Source organism: Panthera tigris, chromosome D3 (genome assembly GCF_018350195.1).
Source record: "Panthera tigris isolate Pti1 chromosome D3, P.tigris_Pti1_mat1.1, whole genome shotgun sequence".
Classification (NCBI taxonomy): domain Eukaryota; kingdom Metazoa; phylum Chordata; class Mammalia; order Carnivora; family Felidae; genus Panthera; species Panthera tigris.
This window is the reverse complement of record NC_056671.1, coordinates 63,343,603-63,364,664: the sequence shown is the minus strand read 5'-3', so window position 1 is coordinate 63,364,664 and position 21,062 is coordinate 63,343,603. Positions and strand designations below refer to the sequence as shown.

The 21,062-nt window shown below is 36.6% G+C and overlaps 1 protein-coding gene across 2 annotated transcripts in view; it reads left to right on the top strand.

Moving 5' to 3' along the window:
• The window catches only part of RIT2 (Ras like without CAAX 2), a 378,415-nt gene that overhangs the window by 71,911 nt on the left and 285,442 nt on the right, over nt 1-21,062 (top strand). For both annotated transcript variants that reach the window (XM_007081804.3, XM_015537413.2), the window contains exon 2: nt 27-83. In XM_007081804.3, the coding sequence (XP_007081866.1) occupies nt 27-83 (57 nt within the window). The remainder of the gene's footprint in view (nt 1-26; nt 84-21,062) is intronic.

The following is a 21,062-nucleotide window of genomic DNA, read 5'->3' as shown; positions in this document are numbered from 1 at the left end:
ATTAAATTGCATTTATTTTTTTTCAGCAATGACAATGCAGTTTATTAGTCATCAGTTTCCTGATTATCATGACCCCACTATTGGTGAGTATAAGCCTCTTTTCTCCTTTACCCCAAATAGAGAGACACTATATAAGTGCCTGACAAATATTGTTGATGTCTATAGACAATAAGAAATATGTTTTACACTTTGACCCAGTACACATACACATAAATACAGAATACTTAAGGTCCCACAATACAGAGTTTGAGAAACGATATTTGTCCTTACTTCTTGATATGTACTCTTGTATTTTCCATTCTATTCTGTTTTTTTTCTTTTTAATTAATTTATTTAAATTCAGGTTAGTTAACATACAGTGTAGTATTGGTTTCTGGAGTGGAACTCAGTGATTCATCACTTACATACAATACGCACTTACATACAGCACTCATTCAAACAAATGCCCTTCTTAATGCCCATCACTCATGTAGTCCTTCCCCCCACCTGCCTCCCTTCAAGCAACCCTCAGTTTGTTCTCTGTCTTTATCCTGATAAATGATGGCTGGAGTACATTAAGTTGATTTCAGAATCCACTAACAGATATCTACCTGCATTTGAAAAGCTCTGCTTTGGATAAGATAAGTGATGTTACTGTATGCTTATGTGGTCATTTGCCTACTTTATCAGTGTCTAGATCTTGTATTGCACAATTACTTAACCATGTTAATTGTTCATTTGGAAAATACTTTAGGTATAGATATAATTTTATTCACCATTCTCATCTTGTAGGTGGGGAAACTGAGACCCAAAGAATCAAAATATTGTTAGAGCCAAAAATCCAGCCATGTTTCATTTTTTCCTGTCCATTTTTCATTTTTTTTTATCATACTAAGTGTAAGAAGATTGTAGTTGGGAACAAGTTTTCTCCCTCAACCAGAGCAGAAAAGATGTCTTTAAAACTGCTTTACTCCTGCAAAGAGCTTACTCTAAAGGATCAGTTGAAAATTCCCAGAGTCTGCCATAGTGCTAATGGCACTAATACACTAGCACTGAAAACACATCAAAGTGTTAATTCATGGGAGAGGAAAACACATAGTTCTGGACCCCTCATGGTTGCCAGGTTGCCTGGACTACACATCTCATCACTTATCCTCTTTCTTCCCTTTGTCTGATTATCACCTATCCTCACTTCCAATGGGTATGATCCTCTAATTCCTATTTTGCTCATCAGGCAATTTCAATTCAAGGTCCTACTGTGTTTAAAAAAATGTTATCCTGGGGCGCCTGGGTGGCTTGGTCGGTTAAGCGTCCGACTTCAGCTCAGGTCATGATCTCACAGTCCGTGAGTTCGAGCCCCGTGTCGGGCTCTGTGCTGACAGCTCAGAGCCTGGAGCCTGTTTCAGATTCTGTGTCTCCCTCTCTCTCTGCCCCTCCCCTGTTCATGCTCTGTCTCTCTCTGTCTCAAAAATAAATAAACGTTAAAACAATTTTTTTTTAAAAATGTTATCCTATATGTGATAGGATATAGGACATTTGCCTAAATACTACTACTGAAATGAATAAAATGTACTTGTTTTTAAATGTTCTACAATTCAGCAAGACTTCATCAGTTGAACTGATTAGTAAGATTTCAGTGCAGGAAATTTATACATCATTAATCAGAAAATACTTCCTCAAGGAGTTGAGTTTTGTTTCTGAAGAGACAGTAATCACTTTGTAAAGTTTTAGAAGCAATCCTCTAAATCCATTTTCCAAACATCTTGATTCTGGAATGCTGGTGACTTTGCCTAACACACTATGAATTACAGAAGAGGAGAAATCTCTAGGCAAAAGCTCTGAATCTTTTATCTTGTTGGAAAATCCAACAGTACAGTATATCATTTATTAAATCACAAATTCACTCTGTTGTTCATTACTTTTCATTATTGTTTAAGCTTTATATGCATTGGTATTTGCAAAAGCTACCTTTGCTCACCAGCCTTTCATCTAATGGCTTGATTAGGGCAATATGTGTGAATAAATTATAAATGGTCCTTCAAGGGGAAGAAATGAGAAGATGATGATGATTTCTTTAGATTTCTATGAAGTACATCCATCATTTGAAATTAAGATAACTGGACATTATGTATTAACAGACATCTAAAATCATACCTTTATCTGGCTATAAATAAAATAGCTTTAGAGGAAGAATTTTGAAAGTGGAGACACAGAGCATTTTATTACTATCAATTCAATTTTCCTATCATTTCATTTCCTGTCTTCTCTAATGAAAATATTGGTTAATAATTTTCCATTGGTATCCTGTTTGAAGAAGGTAAAGGTGCCAATAATTCACCTTTCATCTGCTCAAGCTACATAACTATAACTCAGGCTGGCTGACTTAATAACCCCTCAAGAGGAAATTTGTATTAGTGCATTTTGAAAATCATACAAATTAGAGAAGAATATGCCTATCAAGGATACTTATTTCACAATTTATGTAGGAAATGAATACCTTTTCCATTCTGTGCAGATCTGTTTGTCATCCTACTGACTGAGGTTTTTGGAGAATTTTTCTCTGAAATGTTTGAAGGATTTGCATAATTTTATTCTCTCCCTTATATTTATCTTAAAATTATTTTTCTCTCAAATCTACATCAATTCTGAAAGTTTAGGTTTCCTTTATTACTGACAAGAATGAAGGATATTATCTTGTACCAATGATCTAGCCGAAGGAGTAATTGCTTTCCTTATTAACTGAACATTTTCAATGTCAGTAACCAGTGGGTCTAGCATCTGCAAATCCACTGAAGATACTATGAAAGGGATATTGAAAGGTATTGATTCTATTCTTTCATAAGAAGACCTCTCAAAAATTAAATTAAGTTTCTTAATTTAATTTAATTTAATTAGGTGCCAAATGTGGATAAATTGAAGCTTTAATTTAATCTTTAAAATGAGTATCTCTAAGCATTAGGCATTAAGTACAGTTTGATTTCCCATAGTAAAGTAATTATGGAATAATAAGAAGAAATATTTTGACCAAAGCCTTGATGTTCAACCCTTTGTAATAAATACACATGCTATTTTTAATTAGCAATAAGTCATTAGAGATAACCATTGCTTACAATTAAATTAGCAAAAAATTTAAATGCCTACTCTTTGCCAAGCAATCTGCTGGTCCTCTAGAAATAAAAGTTTAATATAGCACAGTTCAAGCCCTCAAGGACTTTTCAACTCAACAATAGAAATTAAGACAAATACACAGATATTTAAGCCATCTATGAAGTCAGTTATTACTATAAGAAAGAAGCAAAGTGCTGAAGGATTTTGAAAGAATGGAGAGAAAGTTCAGTGACCCCCTTTTAAAGTTGTATTCACTGTGATTAGGATCACAGTTTCTGATGTGTTTTAAAAACCAAGACATTCCTGCTATACATTCTAGAATTCAAACCCTTTGAGGAGACTTCTCAGAGCAGTCTGGATTTCTCAAAGGCTTGAGATATTTGAGAGAATGACCTAGAACAGTTTGTTTTGCTATGTCCTTTAAATTTTATTGTAACTTGCTCAAAATTAAAAATTTTATTGCATGTAATTTTAATTTATTATCCATTAGATATCAAGTTGTTGTTTTTTTCTGAAATATGATATGGTGTTACTTTCCTCCAATCCAACAATGTAAATATCAGGTTCTCATTTGTGGACTGTATATTTAGTCCAAATTACTGTTTATTAATGTCTTTATATGTTGAGAATTGTTTCTGTTCATGCTTTTATTCATAATCAAATGAAGGCAAACGTAAGCATAGAAAAATAGGTAACTTTGCTTGGCAAATATGCAGATGGAAAAAGATGTAGTATCAAAAAGATTGCTCTCAATATAACATTTAATATTGGATGGAAAACTCTGAACCATGAAGGATTTGTGTTCACTCTTCATTATGGAATGTCATAACTTTGATCAAGTCATATTCATAATTATCTCTCCCTGTCCTCAAAGACTATTGTTTTAGCCTCCTTTCTCTGCAAGCCTGTTTACAGGAGCCACCCAGGTGCCCCTGTAAATATATGTAAAACTCATATATCTATTTAGTACATATTAGGTGTCAGGTATGATGTTACACACTCTATACATAGAGACAAAAACACAATCTGTGCTTTCAAAACACTCCCAATTAGGTGGAGAAGATAAATCAGCAAACAAGATCATCAATGAGTTTATGAAAGAGAAAAACACAAGGTGCAGAAGAAGGGCAATATAGGAACATCTCACCCAACTAGAAGGGGTACAGAATACGTGTAGAGCAAATGTTTTCTGTGCTGAGTTTTGAAGGGTGCATAGGAATTAGGCAAGTGAAGAGGAAGGAAGAATAGACATTCCCAGAAGAACAAACAATACTGCCACCAAAACAAAAAAATACAGCATGTGACTGAGATGGGGCATTTCTGGAACCAGAAGTCCTGAAGATGAAATAAATAACATAATGTGCAGAGTGGCAGGAGGGAGGTAAAGATTTGTCAGGGATCAGGTCTTCAAAGGTCTTATAGGATTGACTAAAGGTTTAAATATCTGAAGTCTTGTACTCTTACCTGAGATGAAAATAAATATTATTGACAGACCACTTAACTTTGTACATTTAGATAGCTCCAAGGCAGATAAAACTAAACATGCCCCAACTTTAACTAATAACTGATGATGCTTAGTAGACTTCCTTCAGGATTATTCATCATGGTAAGCCCCTTTATCCACCCGGATCTCACGCCAAAGCCCAACAGGAATCCTTGATACCTGTCTCAACTTGTCCTATATTAATCACTCACCAAAGTCTGTTGTTGCTACCTCCTGAAACTATCTGGAACCTATCCCCATCTTTCCAAACCTCTGCTGCCTTCTTATTCTAAGCTACTTCCATTTCCAATTTAGACTAACTCATCCAGTTGCTTTTTACACAGAATCCACAAATATCTTTAAAACATAAATTTGCTCTTCTTAACAATCCCTAATATTGTCAATCGTGATTAGGATGAAAAATAAAAATTTAAGCATAAAGATGCTCCAGCCACACCAGTATTTCCTCAGTTCCTTAAATATTATAAGCAAGCTCTTCCTTGCCTTTTGGCTTTTGCCAATATGCCATTGTCGACCATGAACACCTTCCCTTTGCTCTTCACCTAACAGGTTCCTTTTCACCTTTTTCACAGTTTGCTACTGTTGCTTACACACTTGTCACACTCTACCCCCTTTTGGGCTTCAAAAACATCTACCACTTTTTAGATTAGTCAACTTCCAAGCCCCTTTTTGCCTTAGAACATTTATGCATATATTTTAACCCTGAATGCTCTTTACCTCTCCACTTTCCATCTTTGCCTGGGCAACTCATACATTGGTCAAGTTTCAGCTTAACTCTTGCATCCTCAAGAGAGCCCCCTTTGATTACCCAAAATAAAATATGTCCTACTTTCATACATTCATTCAGAACCTTGAATATTATGTTAATATCATTTATCAATATATAATTAAATAAAATTTAAAAATTTTAATGTTTATTTATTTATTTTCAGAGAAAAAGAGCAGGAACGGCAGAGAGAGAGGGAGAGAGAGAATCCCAAGCAGGCTGTGTGCTCTCAGCATAGAGCCCATTGTGGGGCTTGATTTCATGAACTGTGAGAACCTGATTTGAGCTGAAATCAAGAGTCAGATACTTAACCAACTGAGCCACCCAGGTGCCCCTTTAATTAAACAACTTAAAAAATTTTATGTTTATTTATTTTTGAGACAGAGAGAAACAGAGCATGAGTTGGGGTGGGGCAGAGTGAGAGGGAGACACAGAATCTGAAGCAGGTTCTGGGCTCTGAGCTTTCAGCACAGAGCCTGATGCAGGGCTCAAACCCACCAACCATGAGATCATGACCTGAGCCAAAGTCGGACGTTTAACCAACTGAGCCACCCAGGCGCCCCTTAAATAACTTTTAAAATTAGTTATCTGTTTAATTAAAGAGCAATAAGGTTAGGAACTGCGATATACTATTCACTAGTGTTTGCCAAGGCCTTGGTAGAGTGCCAGACATATAGTAGATCCTCAATAAGTATTTACTGAATGAAAAATGGACGAACAAATACATTTCTAGAAAAGTATTAATTTTACACTTTGCTACAGTTAACTTTAGAGTACTAGGGAACAATTAGACTAATAATTAATCAGAGGTGTGTTAGGGTCTTTAGTACAAATTTCCTATGTATGTTGATAGCTATTTCTTGACCTAAAATGGTTGCCAAAAGAAAATTTCTTTAAAAATTAAAAGGACTATGCTAATGTCAATTATTATTTCTTCTCCTTTCTCTTTTTACTTTCTTTTCTTCTGCTTCTTCTTCTCCATTCAATATTAATTTATTAACAAATATTTCTTGGGTAGCTACCATGATTCAGGCATTGTACAAGGCACAGGAATGAATGGTGCACAAAATAGTAGGAGTGCACAGTGGAACATTCTTCACTGAGCTCCCCTGCCTGATTTTTTTTTAATATTTTGTCTATTTTTGAGACAGAGAGAGACAGAGCATGAGCAGGGGAGGGGCAGAGAGAGAGGGAGACACAGAATCTGAAGCAGTCTCCAGGCTCTGAGCTGTCAGCACAGAGCCCAACACAGGGCTTGAACTCACAAACTGCGAGATCATGACCTGAGCCGAAGTCAGACGCTTAACTTACTGAGCCATCCTGGCGCCCCTCCCTGCCTGGCTTTATTTCATTATCTGTAAGAGTTGATCATATCTCTTTATTTGGAGTCCAACTGTCCTTTTTTCCACGTCGCATTAGGATGACTTGAGGTCATTAAAAAATGTACAGCACATAATCTGGTTACAGGAAACTGGCCTTAAAGACCTATCCAATTGTTTCTTTGTGCTGCTTTTCCTGCAGAAGGAAAATAGCTTTAACAAGCCAGGAATCAGTTATCACTATATTAGTCTACCTGTCCATATAGTTATTCAATTTTCATAGTGCCCAGAAATTTATATGACCAACAGGTTTCCAGCTGTTCTTACATATCCTATCTTCAAGGAACACATACTTTTGTCATTGACTCAGCTGTGAATGCTTTTCCTCTTTTAGTGTTTTAGACCTCCAGTTTCACTTACTGGCTATGAATACTGCATAACACACTCATCTGAAAGATTTATATTCTTTCTGAACAATCGGTAAGGACTGTAACACACTCTACAAGAAAAGAATAAAATGTCATATAGAGATTTAAGTCTCCCTGAATGATTTGGGAAGTTTGAAAAAACAGGGGCTCTGCATAGGTGGCAAAGTACATCAAAAATATACACAGGTCATCTGTGGATAGCATCATGTCTAATGATTGTGATTGCACTGCAATGTGTGAGCATGAAATATATCAGTGTGATTATACCAGTGTAGGAGAGATATACCACATTAAGTATACATTTTTCAGTATCTCTGGTGAAATACAAAGTTCTTAAGCTAAGGATTTTAAAGAAATAGTGTGTTTGAATCACACTGAAATGGCCTGTTCAATGTCTAAAATGTGCACTAATAGAGTCACTTCTTTGTGTCACTAGAAAACCTGTGTTAAAATGTAAATGCTCAGGGGAGAGGTAATGCCCAGAATCATTAGGAGTCATTTATACATTAGCATAGATTAATGTATCCAATTATTCTAGTGAGCCAACCACAAAGCTATGGTCTACAGAGCAGCACTGAAGGGATAACATGAGGTTTGGAGAACGAGGTGTATTATTACCAGGTAGAATAAGTGCCAGAGTAGAATTCTTGAAGGAAATCAAGGCTTATAAACTGAAATTGAAGAATTACATTATTGAGTGACTCTGGAAAGCCAAACATGTTAAAATAGAAAGGAAATTAGTACGGAATCAGATCAGAAATTGAATTCTGCCTACACACTGGCCCCTGATCTTTCCACTCATCCTGTAATACCCTCTTGTTTGCTATGCTCCAGCCACACCAGTATTTCCTCAGTTCCTTAAATATTATAAGCAAGCTCTTCCTTGCCTTTTGGCTTTTGCCAATATGCCATTGTTGACCATGAACACCTTCCCTTTGCTCTTCACCTAACAGGTTCCTTTTCACCTTGAAGGTGTCAGTTTGTGTATCACCTCCTGAGACAAGTCTTCTTTTACCACTGTACCTGAATTAACTGCTCAACACATAAACCACACACAGCCATGTGCACGTGTAACATACAGATTTATTCTCAACATCAACATATGGCTTTTCTCCTTAATAACATTTATCAAATTCCACATCAAAAACTGTGTTATTTTTTTGTCTGCTTCTCCATGTGGGATGCAGGCTTAATGACGGTAGGGACCATGTCTGCTGTGTTCACCGTATCTCACATAGCACCTAGCACAATGCATGGTTTACAGAGAATGCTCAGAATACTTGTTGAATTAGAGAATGTGTGACTGACTTTGGTGTCCTTTTTTTCCTTTTTACCTAAATTATGTTCCATAATCATATAATTTCAGATCACTTTGCCCTTTCATGTACGATGTAGTAAGCTAAGTGCCACCTAGGCTAAACCCAAAGCTTTGCTGTTCTGAAACTGCATAGGGTTAGCTGAACATGACCGTGCTCCCTGGTCTCACTTTAAATGTATTCTCTCAAATGGGCTTGGAGTTGAGCCTGGCAAACACATGCAGGTCATTGTCTACTCACTCTCTCACTCTAGCACCAGCAACTTCCCCAACTTCACACTCACTCGATGGTCTTGCTTATTTCTTTATGGAGAAAAATGAAAGCAATCAGAAGAATAAATTTCCAAAGCATCTCATCCAGAAGAATCTTCCAAAGCTATCCACCTCTCTTTACCTATACTTGGTGCTCCTACTAATTTTAGTACTTAGTTATTACTTAGGTGAACTACCCAGGCTCCTTTATAAGCCAGTACCACACTTTCCAGTCAGTAGGTCCCATCCTCCTCTTCTGCTGAAGCATCCTGCTCAAATTTTCTCTGTTATGGAGCATTTCCCACCATATTAAAAAACATGTGCTATTTCTGGCATCCTAAATATTTTTTAAAACGTTAAATTCTTGATGGATTTTTCTTTACCAGTGTCTGCCTCATTTTCCCACTGTCTTTCTTTGCTGTAAAGCCCCTCAAAGAGCTGTTTGTAACATAGGTTCTAATTCCCCTTCCCCTTCTTTTACTTTCTTCAATCAATTCTAGCCAGATTTTAATCCTATCACTAAAAGTGCTTTTATCAAGGTCACTTTGTCTCTGTAGTGGCTAATCCAATGGTTGATTTTCATTCTATCCATTTTGATCTACCAGCAGGATTTGATATGGTCTACCACTCTCAGATTTCATCCACTTTTTTTTTCCCTTAACATCCAGGATACCACACAGCTTTGGTAACTATTGTGTCAGCTTCTCTGACTCCTGGACTGGTTCTGGCTCTTTCTCTTCTCCTGGATATTGGAGTTACCCTAAGTCTCAGTATTTGGTTCTGTTATCGTCTCTATCTATGTATCCTTCCTTGCTGGTTTCCTTTAGTGTCATGGCCTTGGGTGTTATTTACATGCTACAACTCAAAAATATGTATCTCCCCCTCCTATTTCTTTCCTGGATTCCAGACTTATATACCTAGCTTCCTACTCAACTCTGCCACTTGGATGCCTAATAGATATCCCAAATTACCCTGTCCAAAATTTGCTTCTGGCTTTTTCCACAAAAAGAACTTTCCTGTCTATAGCCTTTCTCATCTCTATTACAATCCCATCCTTCAGGATGCTCATGCCTAAAATTTTTGATCTTCCTTGAATCTTCTCTTTGTCCATATAACATGCCCTCAGGAAATCCTGTGGGCTTTAACCTCAAAATGTACCCCAAATCTGCTTATTTATTACTACTGCTACTGATCCTATCTTGATATGCACCAGGAGAATCTCCAGGCTAGATTATTACTCCAGTTTCTAAGAGATCTCTCTGGTTCTACTTTTGCATTGCTCTCCAGTCTATTTTCACCACAGCAGAGAAAATGATATTTAAAAAAAAGTAACCTGGATCATGTCACTCTGTTCAAAACCCTCCAGTAGTTTCCTAATATAGACATGACTGCTTCACACTCTGCTCAAGACAAAACGTATATTATAATTTCCTCAGTGGGAATCAATTGAATTGTAAGATAAAAATGGTAATAGGGAGAATTGTCAGTAAAAGGCCACCTAGATTTTGTGTTCTTTTTTGAAGGCCCAGAGAACCAATCCGGGAAAGAGGGCAAAGTAACCAGAATGACAATTTATTAACTTTCCCACTCTTAGGAAAACATATTGACAAAGGCCTATAAAGTCCTCAGAAATGATACACCTTGTTCCTCTGACTTTATTTCTTGCCATTCTTCCTCATTCATTTGATTTCAGCCACATGAATCCCCTTGCTGCTTCTGGAACACGCCAGATAATTTCTCTTCTTGGCCTCTTTGCACTTGATTTTCCCTTTCTGGGAACATTCTTTCCCCAGGTGCTCACAGCGCTAACATCATTACCTTCTTCAAGTCTTTCCTTTGGATTCAGAAACCTCTTCCCAATCAGGCTTATACTAAGCACCACCAGAACTCCCTGATTACACTCACTGTCTTCTGTTTTTCTCACAGTATATGTTATCTTTTAATTTACCTTATAGTTACATTTGTATTCCTTAGCTAGAACATCAACTGTTTTGGTCACAGAAGTCTCCCAAGAATCTAGATCAGTGCCTGGTTCATAGCAGCGGATCAATAAATTGAATAAATGAATGCTTAAAGTACTTACTGACCTTTCAACCTTGAATAAATTAGCATACATTGCTGACCTTTCCTCATCTATAAAAATGAGGTGATGACACTATTTCTCATAATTGTTCTGTGAGATAATATAGATATGACTGCTTCACACTCTGCTCAAGACAAAATGAATATTATAATTTCCTCAGTAGGAATCAATTGAATTATAAGATAAAAATGGTAATAAGGAAAGCTGTCAGGAAAAGACCACCTAGATTTTGTGTTCTTTTTTTGAAGGCCCAGAGAACCGATCCAGGAAAGAGGGCAAAGTAACCAGAATGACAACTTAGTAACTTACGATGATGTTACTGTCACTGCAACTGGAATTACTCAAAGCATTTATGATTATGAACATTTTTCCTGTGGCCAAACTACATAAAGGAGAACAAATCATAATTACAAATCCCTGATTCAATTTGCCATGTAAAGTTTCTATCAAAAAACCGGATATGAGCAGCGTATCATCTCCATGACGGCTATCTTACATGGAAATATAAAAGTTGCCTGTTAGGCATTGCATCAGTCTAAAGGGAATTAATAGAATGGGAAGTTTAATGATGTCAGGCTAAGAACAAGGGAACACATCCACCAAGACTGCACTGGTTTTGTGCTGTAGGCTACAGCACCTCCTTCTTGCCTCCAGAGTAGACTATATTTAGGTCATTCCTGGAAATAATTAAAATAACACTTGCTGTTTTCACAGTATATATGATAAACTAGTCCCCTTTCCGAATGAGACACACATTGTTTATATGAGTTAACATAATCTTTTCTGTTAAGTTCTGTAGGTTGGGAGTAATTCCATTTCTTTCAGGTTGTGTTGTTGCTTCATATTCTCACTTATGTCCATTCATTCTTTAATAAATAATTAAGAAGCACCTAATGTGTACTGGGTACTCTTTTGGGAGCTGGGCTACAGCCATGGGCAAAACAAAGTTTCTGCCCTCATGGAGATTACAATTCAGTGGAGGACACAGATCATACAAATTTACGAATCAATACCTAATATCAGGAGAATAATTGGAGGACATAATTTATTTGAGTGTAATCACACATATTTATTTGATTTTTGATTTGTAACCACTTCCATAGATAGTCAAGTTTTTGCTAACTCACTTGATATGGCATCCAGAAATACTCCTATCTCTTTAAAAAATAGATACAAATTTGGATATGAAATTAGGAATAGGCCTTTGGAAGGGACCCCTGCAAGTGAGCAGCCCTGAAAATGCAGTTTTCTTTATTCATGTCACAAGCTATTGGCCTGAACCAAGTGCAGTTGCTCTGACAAATTTTATAAAACTCTTTGACCTTGTGCTCACATTGCTAGGGCACCTTCCTACCAAATCCTAGAGAGGTTAAAAAAATGTGAGGTGGGGGAAGAAAGTTCACATCAGCACAAATACAGCAACACTGTAGCAACTCTGCTCTGTGATTCTGGATTGTGTGTGTGTGTGTGTGTGTGTGTGTGTGTGTGTGTGTGTGTGTTTGTGTGTGTATAAGGGTGCAAAGAGAATTATCTTCCTTTAGTCACCCAAATTAATAATATTATTAATTCGTTGTAAATAAGGAGAACCTTATACCACTAAAAGCCAGTCCCACCACCTCATGTATGAAATGCTAATGGATCTGGCTTTAAATACCATGTGATTCTCAGCTGCTTGACCCAGGGAAGATGCTTATATTCAAACGTCTGATGTATTGGACCCTATTTCTTCACTTGAAAAATGAAAACAATAATTGTCCCTACATAAGGCTGCTATGAACGTTAGTTGAGATAATAGATGTGAACTGCCTAGCATAGAACATAGTATATTGTAATCATCCCATAAGTTTAAGTAATGTTAATACTTAAATAAATCTTAGTATTAAGTATTACTGTTGGAGGAGGTCATCAAGAGGACATGACCCCTGGTTGACCTGAGAACTCATTTGAGGCAATAGGTGGCTCCTGCCCCTTGCCCTTCTCCTTGGGATGTTTCACCCACCATTCCCACAGCTGAAGCCATTTCAAGGATCCAGCCTTGAGAGAGTAATGTATTACTGACACCACCTGGATGGTACATGTGACCGAGCCCAGTTAAGGCCTCTATATAAACTCTCACGATGGTGGCAGGCAGGTGTAGAGATCCACTCGTTTTGTGGCAGCCCAAACTCAGCTTTGGTAAGTTCCCTTGCCTGTTAAAATTGACACCTACCAATCTGGAATAGTCTGACTCTTTCCGTGGTTTCTCCTTGCCCTCCACAGACAAGCGTTGTTTTTGAAGCAACAATTGGGAAGCTAGTGAGGAGATCAAAGAGATGGGTCTTGGGAAAGAGGCAGTAGGCCTGGGGGAAACCTCAAATTGGCCGTCAACCTCCACGGGGGAAGAGGTGGCCCATGTGGCAGATGCATGAATACAGGGATGCCCCCAAAACCCCAGCTGCTCTAATGCTCTTGTTTGAGGAACTGCGCACTGTGGCAAAGAGTGGAAATGCATAGCTGTGCAGTGGGATAGCCTCTTTTGAGGGCACTTTGGTCATTCATGCCCAACTATAGGCTGAAGCTCTAGTTGGAAAGCTGGAAGAAGGGCTAAGGTTAGAGAAGGACATAAGGGTGTCACAACTCTGCTAGCCTCAGGGCTGGCAGACAATGTGGGAGAGAAAGAGAATAATAATAGAGAACTTAGAGTGCCATTTTGCAGAGCTAGGAGAACACAAAGTGCTGCAGATGAAGGTTTGAGCATTCGTGACAAAGCCAAGAGGTGGAATCCCCAGGGAAATGAGGAGTGCAAAGGAGAGGATGTTATTGGGATTAACAATGAAACAGATGAAGAGTTCCATGCTTTCTGACCCCACTGACAAAGAAAAAATTTAGTAATTATCCTAAACTTCTGATAATCGAGAAATATACCCCTAAGCCCCTAGAACAAACATGTGTTATCTGTTCCTTGAAGATAGAAAACTCATCATCGTCGTTGAAATATAAATGCCCCAGGAGATAACTAAAACTCTGCCCAAAACTGCCTAAGACTAAAGAGGAAGAAGTGGGGTAAAGAGGCTTTTTAAAAATAGACTGATCTAGAACTCTTTGCCCCCAAATCTAGTCCATAACTAAGTTACATAACAACAGTGTTCTTATTACTCTCAATACAGTTGTGAAATAGTACCATAAGCATGGAAACTTCTAGTTCATCATCTGTGATGACTGTATTCAGCTGATTAAAATGATCTGTGGTCAACCTAAGCAACAAGACACATATCAATTCTGTCATTTTGTGTAGATATAGATGTCCTTGAGGAAAATCATGTGCCTACAGCAGAAGCACTTCTCAACATTTCTTCTGCCTATTCAGTGGTTATCAGGAGTGGAAACTTACTATGAAGTCAAATAATTTGTATTAATACTTTGTCTTTTTTCAGAAGTTTATTTTTAAAGACCTCTTTGCTATTCTATTTGCTCCTAATGAGCACACTCCATAAACAATTACAATAAGAAAAAAATATTCATACTGGTATGACCTAAAAATTGGCTGATTGCTGATGGTTGCAACTTGTTATATAAACAAATTATTTTAGGCCTACCTGAAAAGAGCTAACACAACTTTAATTTACCTTCCTCAGTGCATGCAATTTTAAAAAAAGATGGAAAGTGTAAAATATTCAACTTACAAAAACTTTAGAACTGTACTCTACCTCTTGGTACTTCTGATCTTTCAGTGTCATTTAGATCTACTTACCCAGTGGTATATGTTTAGAAATTTGTAGAACTAGATTTAAACCTGTATTTGACCCCAAAGTCACAACTTTTAATGCCTCCAAATTTATGCTCTCTTCAAAGAGAATCTTTATTATTAGCCGTGGCTGCTACTACTTAAGTCTTCTAATTTAACTAGTGTAATTTTAAGTACTATGTTAAGATGATTCCTGGAAAATAAAGAGGTCAACACTTTGACATTTCACTTCAATGTTGTCCATATCAGCATGTATTTACTCAGTATGAAATGAGGACATGGGGAGAGACCTTTAGAAATACTTGGTTTGTTGGATTCATGTAGATAATCAAATTGAACATGTCCTATATCTGTCCGTGTTCTACAATTTTTTTTGATTAAAGACCATCTCATAGTGTGGGTTCTCACTAGGACAAACATATTTGCCTTTTAACATGGGATATTTCCCTGACTCAGCAATTTAAGCTGGTGTGCATGATATTTTTCTAGGGAAAAAACACAACCTTCTTTAATAACTTCATGTTATAGTATATCCTGCACAGATAGAAATTGTGGACAGGGAGTAGATTAGATGTCAGAAGCACAGAGTCCAATTAGCCATGTCTTCTGGAAGAAGACATTTTTTTTAATGTTTATTTTTGAGAGAGACAGACAGAGCTTGAGCAGGGGAGGGACAGAGAGAAAGGGAGACACAGAATCTGAAACAGGTTCCAGGTTCTGAGCTGTCAGCACAGATCCCAATGCGGGGCTCGAACTCACGGACCATGAGATCATGACCTGAGCCAAAGTCGTATGCCCAACCGACTGAGCCACCCAGACGCCCCCAGAAGACATTGTTTTAAAATGAGTCTTTGTTTTCTTATCTGTAAAATAATGTCTGCCATGTTTTTCTTTAACAAAACACAACAAAAACACTTGTTTTAAAGCAAAAATTAGCTATGTGGAAAATCAGTTTGAAAACCATGAAGTACGACAGCAATGGGAGCAACTCTTTTCATAATGGACCACTTGAAATTTTTTGTCTTCCTATTCGTCCTATAAAATGACAAGAATCAAATTTTCCAGACATGTATTTTATCTAGGAAGCTCATAGATACTTGCCAAGTTGTTAGGGGTTGGGATCATATCCTCCATTAGAGAAGTTGACAAATAGTCATGCTAACTTGGGTATCTGAATATTTCATATATTAAAAAACAAACAAACGCCCTCACTGTTTTTATTTAGAAGCTAGATAATAGCGTTAAAAAAATGTTCCTTTTTCTAAGTTCCTATATGTCCTGCATCTAGGAATAGTGAAACCTCCCTTAATCAGAACCAAGTTAACTAATGAAAGCTGCGCAGCAATGGATGCATGGGAGCATAATAGACTAAGAAAGGCAAGGGCTCCAATTAGCATGTGGTTGGTGCAGCTGTCTTAAACTCCATATATTCTCCCATCTAGGTTAATTTTCCAAGTTGTATATTTCCAGTGAGCTGCTCCTTTGTTCTCTCCACTCTCATCTTTCTGAGAGTTTATGCTAGCTGTTTCCACCTTTCTAAACAACTATTAATTAGCTTTTCAAAATACTGTAATCTGGCTTCCACACTACTATTTGACTAAAATATACTAAGTCCTCATCATGCTGGAAATTGAAAAAACATTTGATTGTCTGTTTACTCGTATTCTACGGTGTAACAAATACCACTGATTATGCCCTTTGGCATAATCAATTAGTTTTGTTTTTTTTTTTTTTTTTTCAACGTCCTAATCTCCTGGTTTGTTACTTATTTTCAAGCAGTCCTCTGTTGCTTTTGAAAACTCCTCCTATATCTGGCCAGATAGACAATTATCAGTTTAGTCTTAGACTCTTTTCTCACTTTTGGCTCTTTTTCCAGATAACTTCACCCATTATTATGGTGTTAATTAGCGTTGATATGTCCATGATGCCCAAATTTGTGTATCTAACATACATATAAAGAATGCTGTCCAATTTATTTTCTGTCCTCTAGAACTACCCATTCAACTACTATCTTGACCTTTCTATTAGGCTGTCCTGATGTATCAGTTTTGACCCTTTCAGCTTAAGCTCATGATCTGACCTCTATCAAAATTGTTCTTCTTGTAGTAGTCTGTGTCAGTGTATGGCAATGTTATCCATCTAGCAATTCAAACTCCCAACTAGAAGTCCTCCTTAACTCTTCTTACTCACCCCTCATAGCCACGTTATCATTGACCTACTAATTATAACTCGTAAATACCTTTCAAATACATTCTCACTATCACAACAGGTACAACATCTTTCTTGAATTACTGTAACAGCTTTCTCAGTGAGGTCACTGTATCCATTCAGTCCATGCTCAGCCTTTTTATATACCCATCCTGTAGCTAAAATAGGAAAATTGTAATTACAGTATATATCTATATTAGCTTACTGTGTGTGTGTGAGTGTGTGTGTGTGTGTGTGTGTGTGTGTGTATATATATATATATATATATATATATATATATATATATATATATAAAATCTTTAAGCATCCACTTGGAATATCCCCATATCCAGAGATAATGACTAGTATCAGTTGGGAAAAGATGCTATGCCTTCACATAAAATTGCATATTTGGGAAAATAATATATTATTGCTCTTAGGTCTTTGTAAATACATGAATGATTTTGGATCATATGCAACATTCTACAATTTGTATTTTTAAATCAAAAATATGTCTTGGGGGAAAGTTCTTAGAATTGGTCGTGTCAGTAAATAGAGAACTTGTGAGATCAGAACATAGGAAGCTATGTCAATCTTATTAGCTAATATGGAGCATTTTATCCTATATCCTAGTCTATTTGGTAAACAATCATGGACTATTAAATTACAGTTATTTCTCAGTGATAATTTTTAGCCACTTCCTAAGGATGGGCAACTTATTTCTAGTTTTCTCACATATAAACAATAATCTAATAAACATCTTCCTTGGGCACACATGAATGTTTCTATAGGCTACATACTGATACACCAAAATTGCTAGGTCATCAGGCATATGAATTTTACATCTTAAAGAAAATTACAAAATTACCCTTTGAGCAGGCATATTAAATCCCATGTGGGTGTATGTCAGTTCTTAATTTTTTATAGCTTACCCAACACCTAAAATTGACTTTTCATTTTTGGCCAAATGAATTAAATATATCATTTTTTTTTTTTTTTTAGTTACTTTAAACTTTTTTTGAATATGAAGAATAACCTGCCAAAGTATGTACAAAGTAAAACACCAATCACTCATTTATCCCATAATAGCTACTCACATGTAGCATACAGCTAATATGGCGTATGGTCAGCATCTCAGAAGTACATCATCTCACCGTCCAATACCTGCCCTCTATAGAACCTAAAATTTGTCCTTGTTTTTCTTAAGTCTCAAATACCAGCAGCATCCCTACACATTTGACTTAATTTTGACCATTTTGTAATACTTATATAAATGGAATTATATAATCTATATTCTGGATCGGCTTCTTAACACTTTTTTGGGTGTATGAAATTCATATTTGTTATTGCACACGGCTATCCAAATTTTTGCTTCTCTGATACGGCCCTGCACAGATTCTCAAATGTTCTGTTGCTATTTACACATGCAGTTTATATGAGTTTTTCTAATTAGATAATTTCTCTTTTTAATAAAATGGTCTGGTCCTTCACTTTGTTGAATTTACTGGTATGTTTGGATACATTCCTGCTGCCCTATTTTGTGACTTCAATTCATTGGTTTTTTTTTCCTCTTTTATTCCACTTTTCCTTCCTCTTTAAAAGTATTACTCTGTTTTTAATCTGAGTGTCTCTTTCTTTTTTTTTTTTTTTTTTTTTAAATTTTTTTTTTTTCAACATTTTTTATTTATTTTTGGGACAGAGAGAGACAGAGCATGAACGGGGGAGGGGCAGAGAGAGAGAGGGAGACACAGAATCGGAAACAGGCTCCAGGCTCCGAGCCATCAGCCCAGAGCCTGACGCGGGGCTCGAACTCACGGACCGCGAGATCGTGACCTGGCTGAAGTCGGACGCTTAACAGACTGCGCCACCCAGGCGCCCCTGAGTGTCTCTTTCTTGACAAAGTTAGGGACTATTAGATTTTTTAGAAAACTGATTTCTAATGTTTAAGGCAAGAATAAATGTCTCCATCTTTAAGTCTCCAAAATAATCTTTTGAAAATTCGCATCTGACCTACCTTCACATATATTCAAACGATACAAATACACATATACACATACACAACTTTCTTTCTGCTGAAGATTCTTCAGTGACTGTCTTAGTCAGTTTGGGTTGTTAGAACAAATTAATATAGACTAGGTGGCTTTAAGTAACAAGCAATTTCTGGAGTCTGGGCATCTGTTACGGAGGTTCCAATATAGTCAGGTTCTTGATAAATGCTCCCTTCCTGGTTTATAACTGGCCATTTTTGGCTGTGTCCTCACATTGTAGAAAGAGAGCTAGCTCCCTGACTCCTAAGAAGGGCACTGATTCCGTTCATGAGGGTTGTGCCCTTATGACCTAATTACCTCCAAAAAGTAATTAAATGTTTCTAAATACCATCACATTGGGGATTAGGGTTTCAACATATGAATTTGGGGAGACCTTAACATTTGGTTTATTGCAATGACTTTTCTTGCATTTAGGAGAATAAATTAATACATCCTTTTAAGCCTTGGTTGGGCTGCTCTTTATCAACCTTTTAAGCCTCCTCAGGTATCACTCTCTCCTCTTTTCTCTTTGCCCTTAACTACTACTATCTGTCTTTATGGTACAAGATCCAATGCCTTTCCTATATTTTCAGTGTTCCTTCAACAAGTGATCTGTGAGTTTAAAATACGTTGTTATGCCTTACCCCACCTCCACCTCAATTTTATGTTTTGCTTAGTTAACACCTGTTTTTGCTAAGAACTCACTGCAAGTATCACCTTTTCAAGGAAAAGTTGCCCTCCCTTCCCCAATCTCTTCACCATGAGATACCATGTTTTCATGAATGTGACCATTGGTTTCATGATCATCTTTACCTTTGGAATCTGAGAGTCTTGTCCAATTATGGAACTTTAAAGGAACTTCATTTCCATTTGTGGAATTAATTTAGATCCTCTTAGTCCACAGAGAAACTTGGTATTAAATTATGGCAGCATTCCATATACCAAGCCTATAACTGATGAATCTTGAAGAAACCATAAAGACCCTGTTTATGAAAGGTATTAAAAAGAGAATCTTGGGTCTTTTTAAACGTCTGTTTACCTCTTTGCTTTATCCATCCACAATTAAAATGCACTTACCTGGTTTCCAAGTCCATAGCATTAGGTATCAAAAATTTTAGTGGAATAATAGATAATACAGATAGTCACTCTTATGGTATCAAAGTCATAGCTGTGTAGGAGACAATGAGTCAAAAAAGCCCAATGCTTTGGGTCCATGTGACAGAGAACAAAATGGTTATGTTACAGGAATGTGTTAAAAATTTTCGCAGTGTAACAGAAATATACCTGCTGTCTTGTACCCAAATGATTGCATGCTCTTCTGTTAGGGTTGTATCTTCTTTTTCTGAGCTCATCTACAAATAGTAAGAGCAATAAACTCTGTGAGTGGATAATGAAAGTTGGACATTCTACCCACTGGGAATCAAGCTGCAAGAGCAGTAATGCTTAGTCCTGGTCCCCAGACACTATAGTATCACTAAATAGCACTAGGAAAAGTGAAAATGCCATATTCATTACACACATGTGTACTAGCTAGCTATATTCATTTTGCTCTTGACAAACAAAAACGCTAGTTGATACTCAATTTGCTCTGAAAACAACAAACAAAAACACTAGTTGATCATAATAGTATAGCAGTTTGTAAACAAAAGTACCAGAATTCTCTATTCAAGTAAGTTTCCTTCAAAGTCCTCACTTTGAATACTCATAATTTTGATGATGTTGTAATCCTGGGAAATAGGACTATTGTATATGATACACATATGTACAAGTGTTCACTTTTAAAGAGGACTGGACATCTGGTAAAATATGAGTTGGTTGGCTTGAAGAGGTGTGTTTTATATACAAAAGGTGTGCTAATGATTTTTCCCCTTTATATGATTTACTACCAAGTCACATTGGAACTTACGTGATGGAAGAATTAACGTATTTATAAAATCAGTTTTGAGAAGTTTGTAGCGTTTGTCTGTGGTGGATTCTTTTTTTTTTTCCCTCCAAAATTGTCTGTTTTTAGCAGATTACTTCAACTTTTGGGATGAGAGTTTCTTCCATCGTAAAATGTAGTTAATATCAGTCTTATCAAAATGTAGGGGTTGTGATAAGGACTCAGTCAGGTAATATGTGACTTGATAAACTACCAAAAGTCCCAGTTTAAAAAATGTAATCTTTATAATCCTACCATGTAAATATATGCAAACTCTTATCTGCATATAAACACACAATATATTTAGCTGAATTATCCTTGGGATGGAGTATAAAAAGTAAAAACCAAAAAATGAGTGGTGATAACTTTCAAAAAGTCAGGAATGGGAAAAAACAGATACTAGAATAAAGATACTACCATTTGTATTTCCAGAAGTTTAACTGAAATCT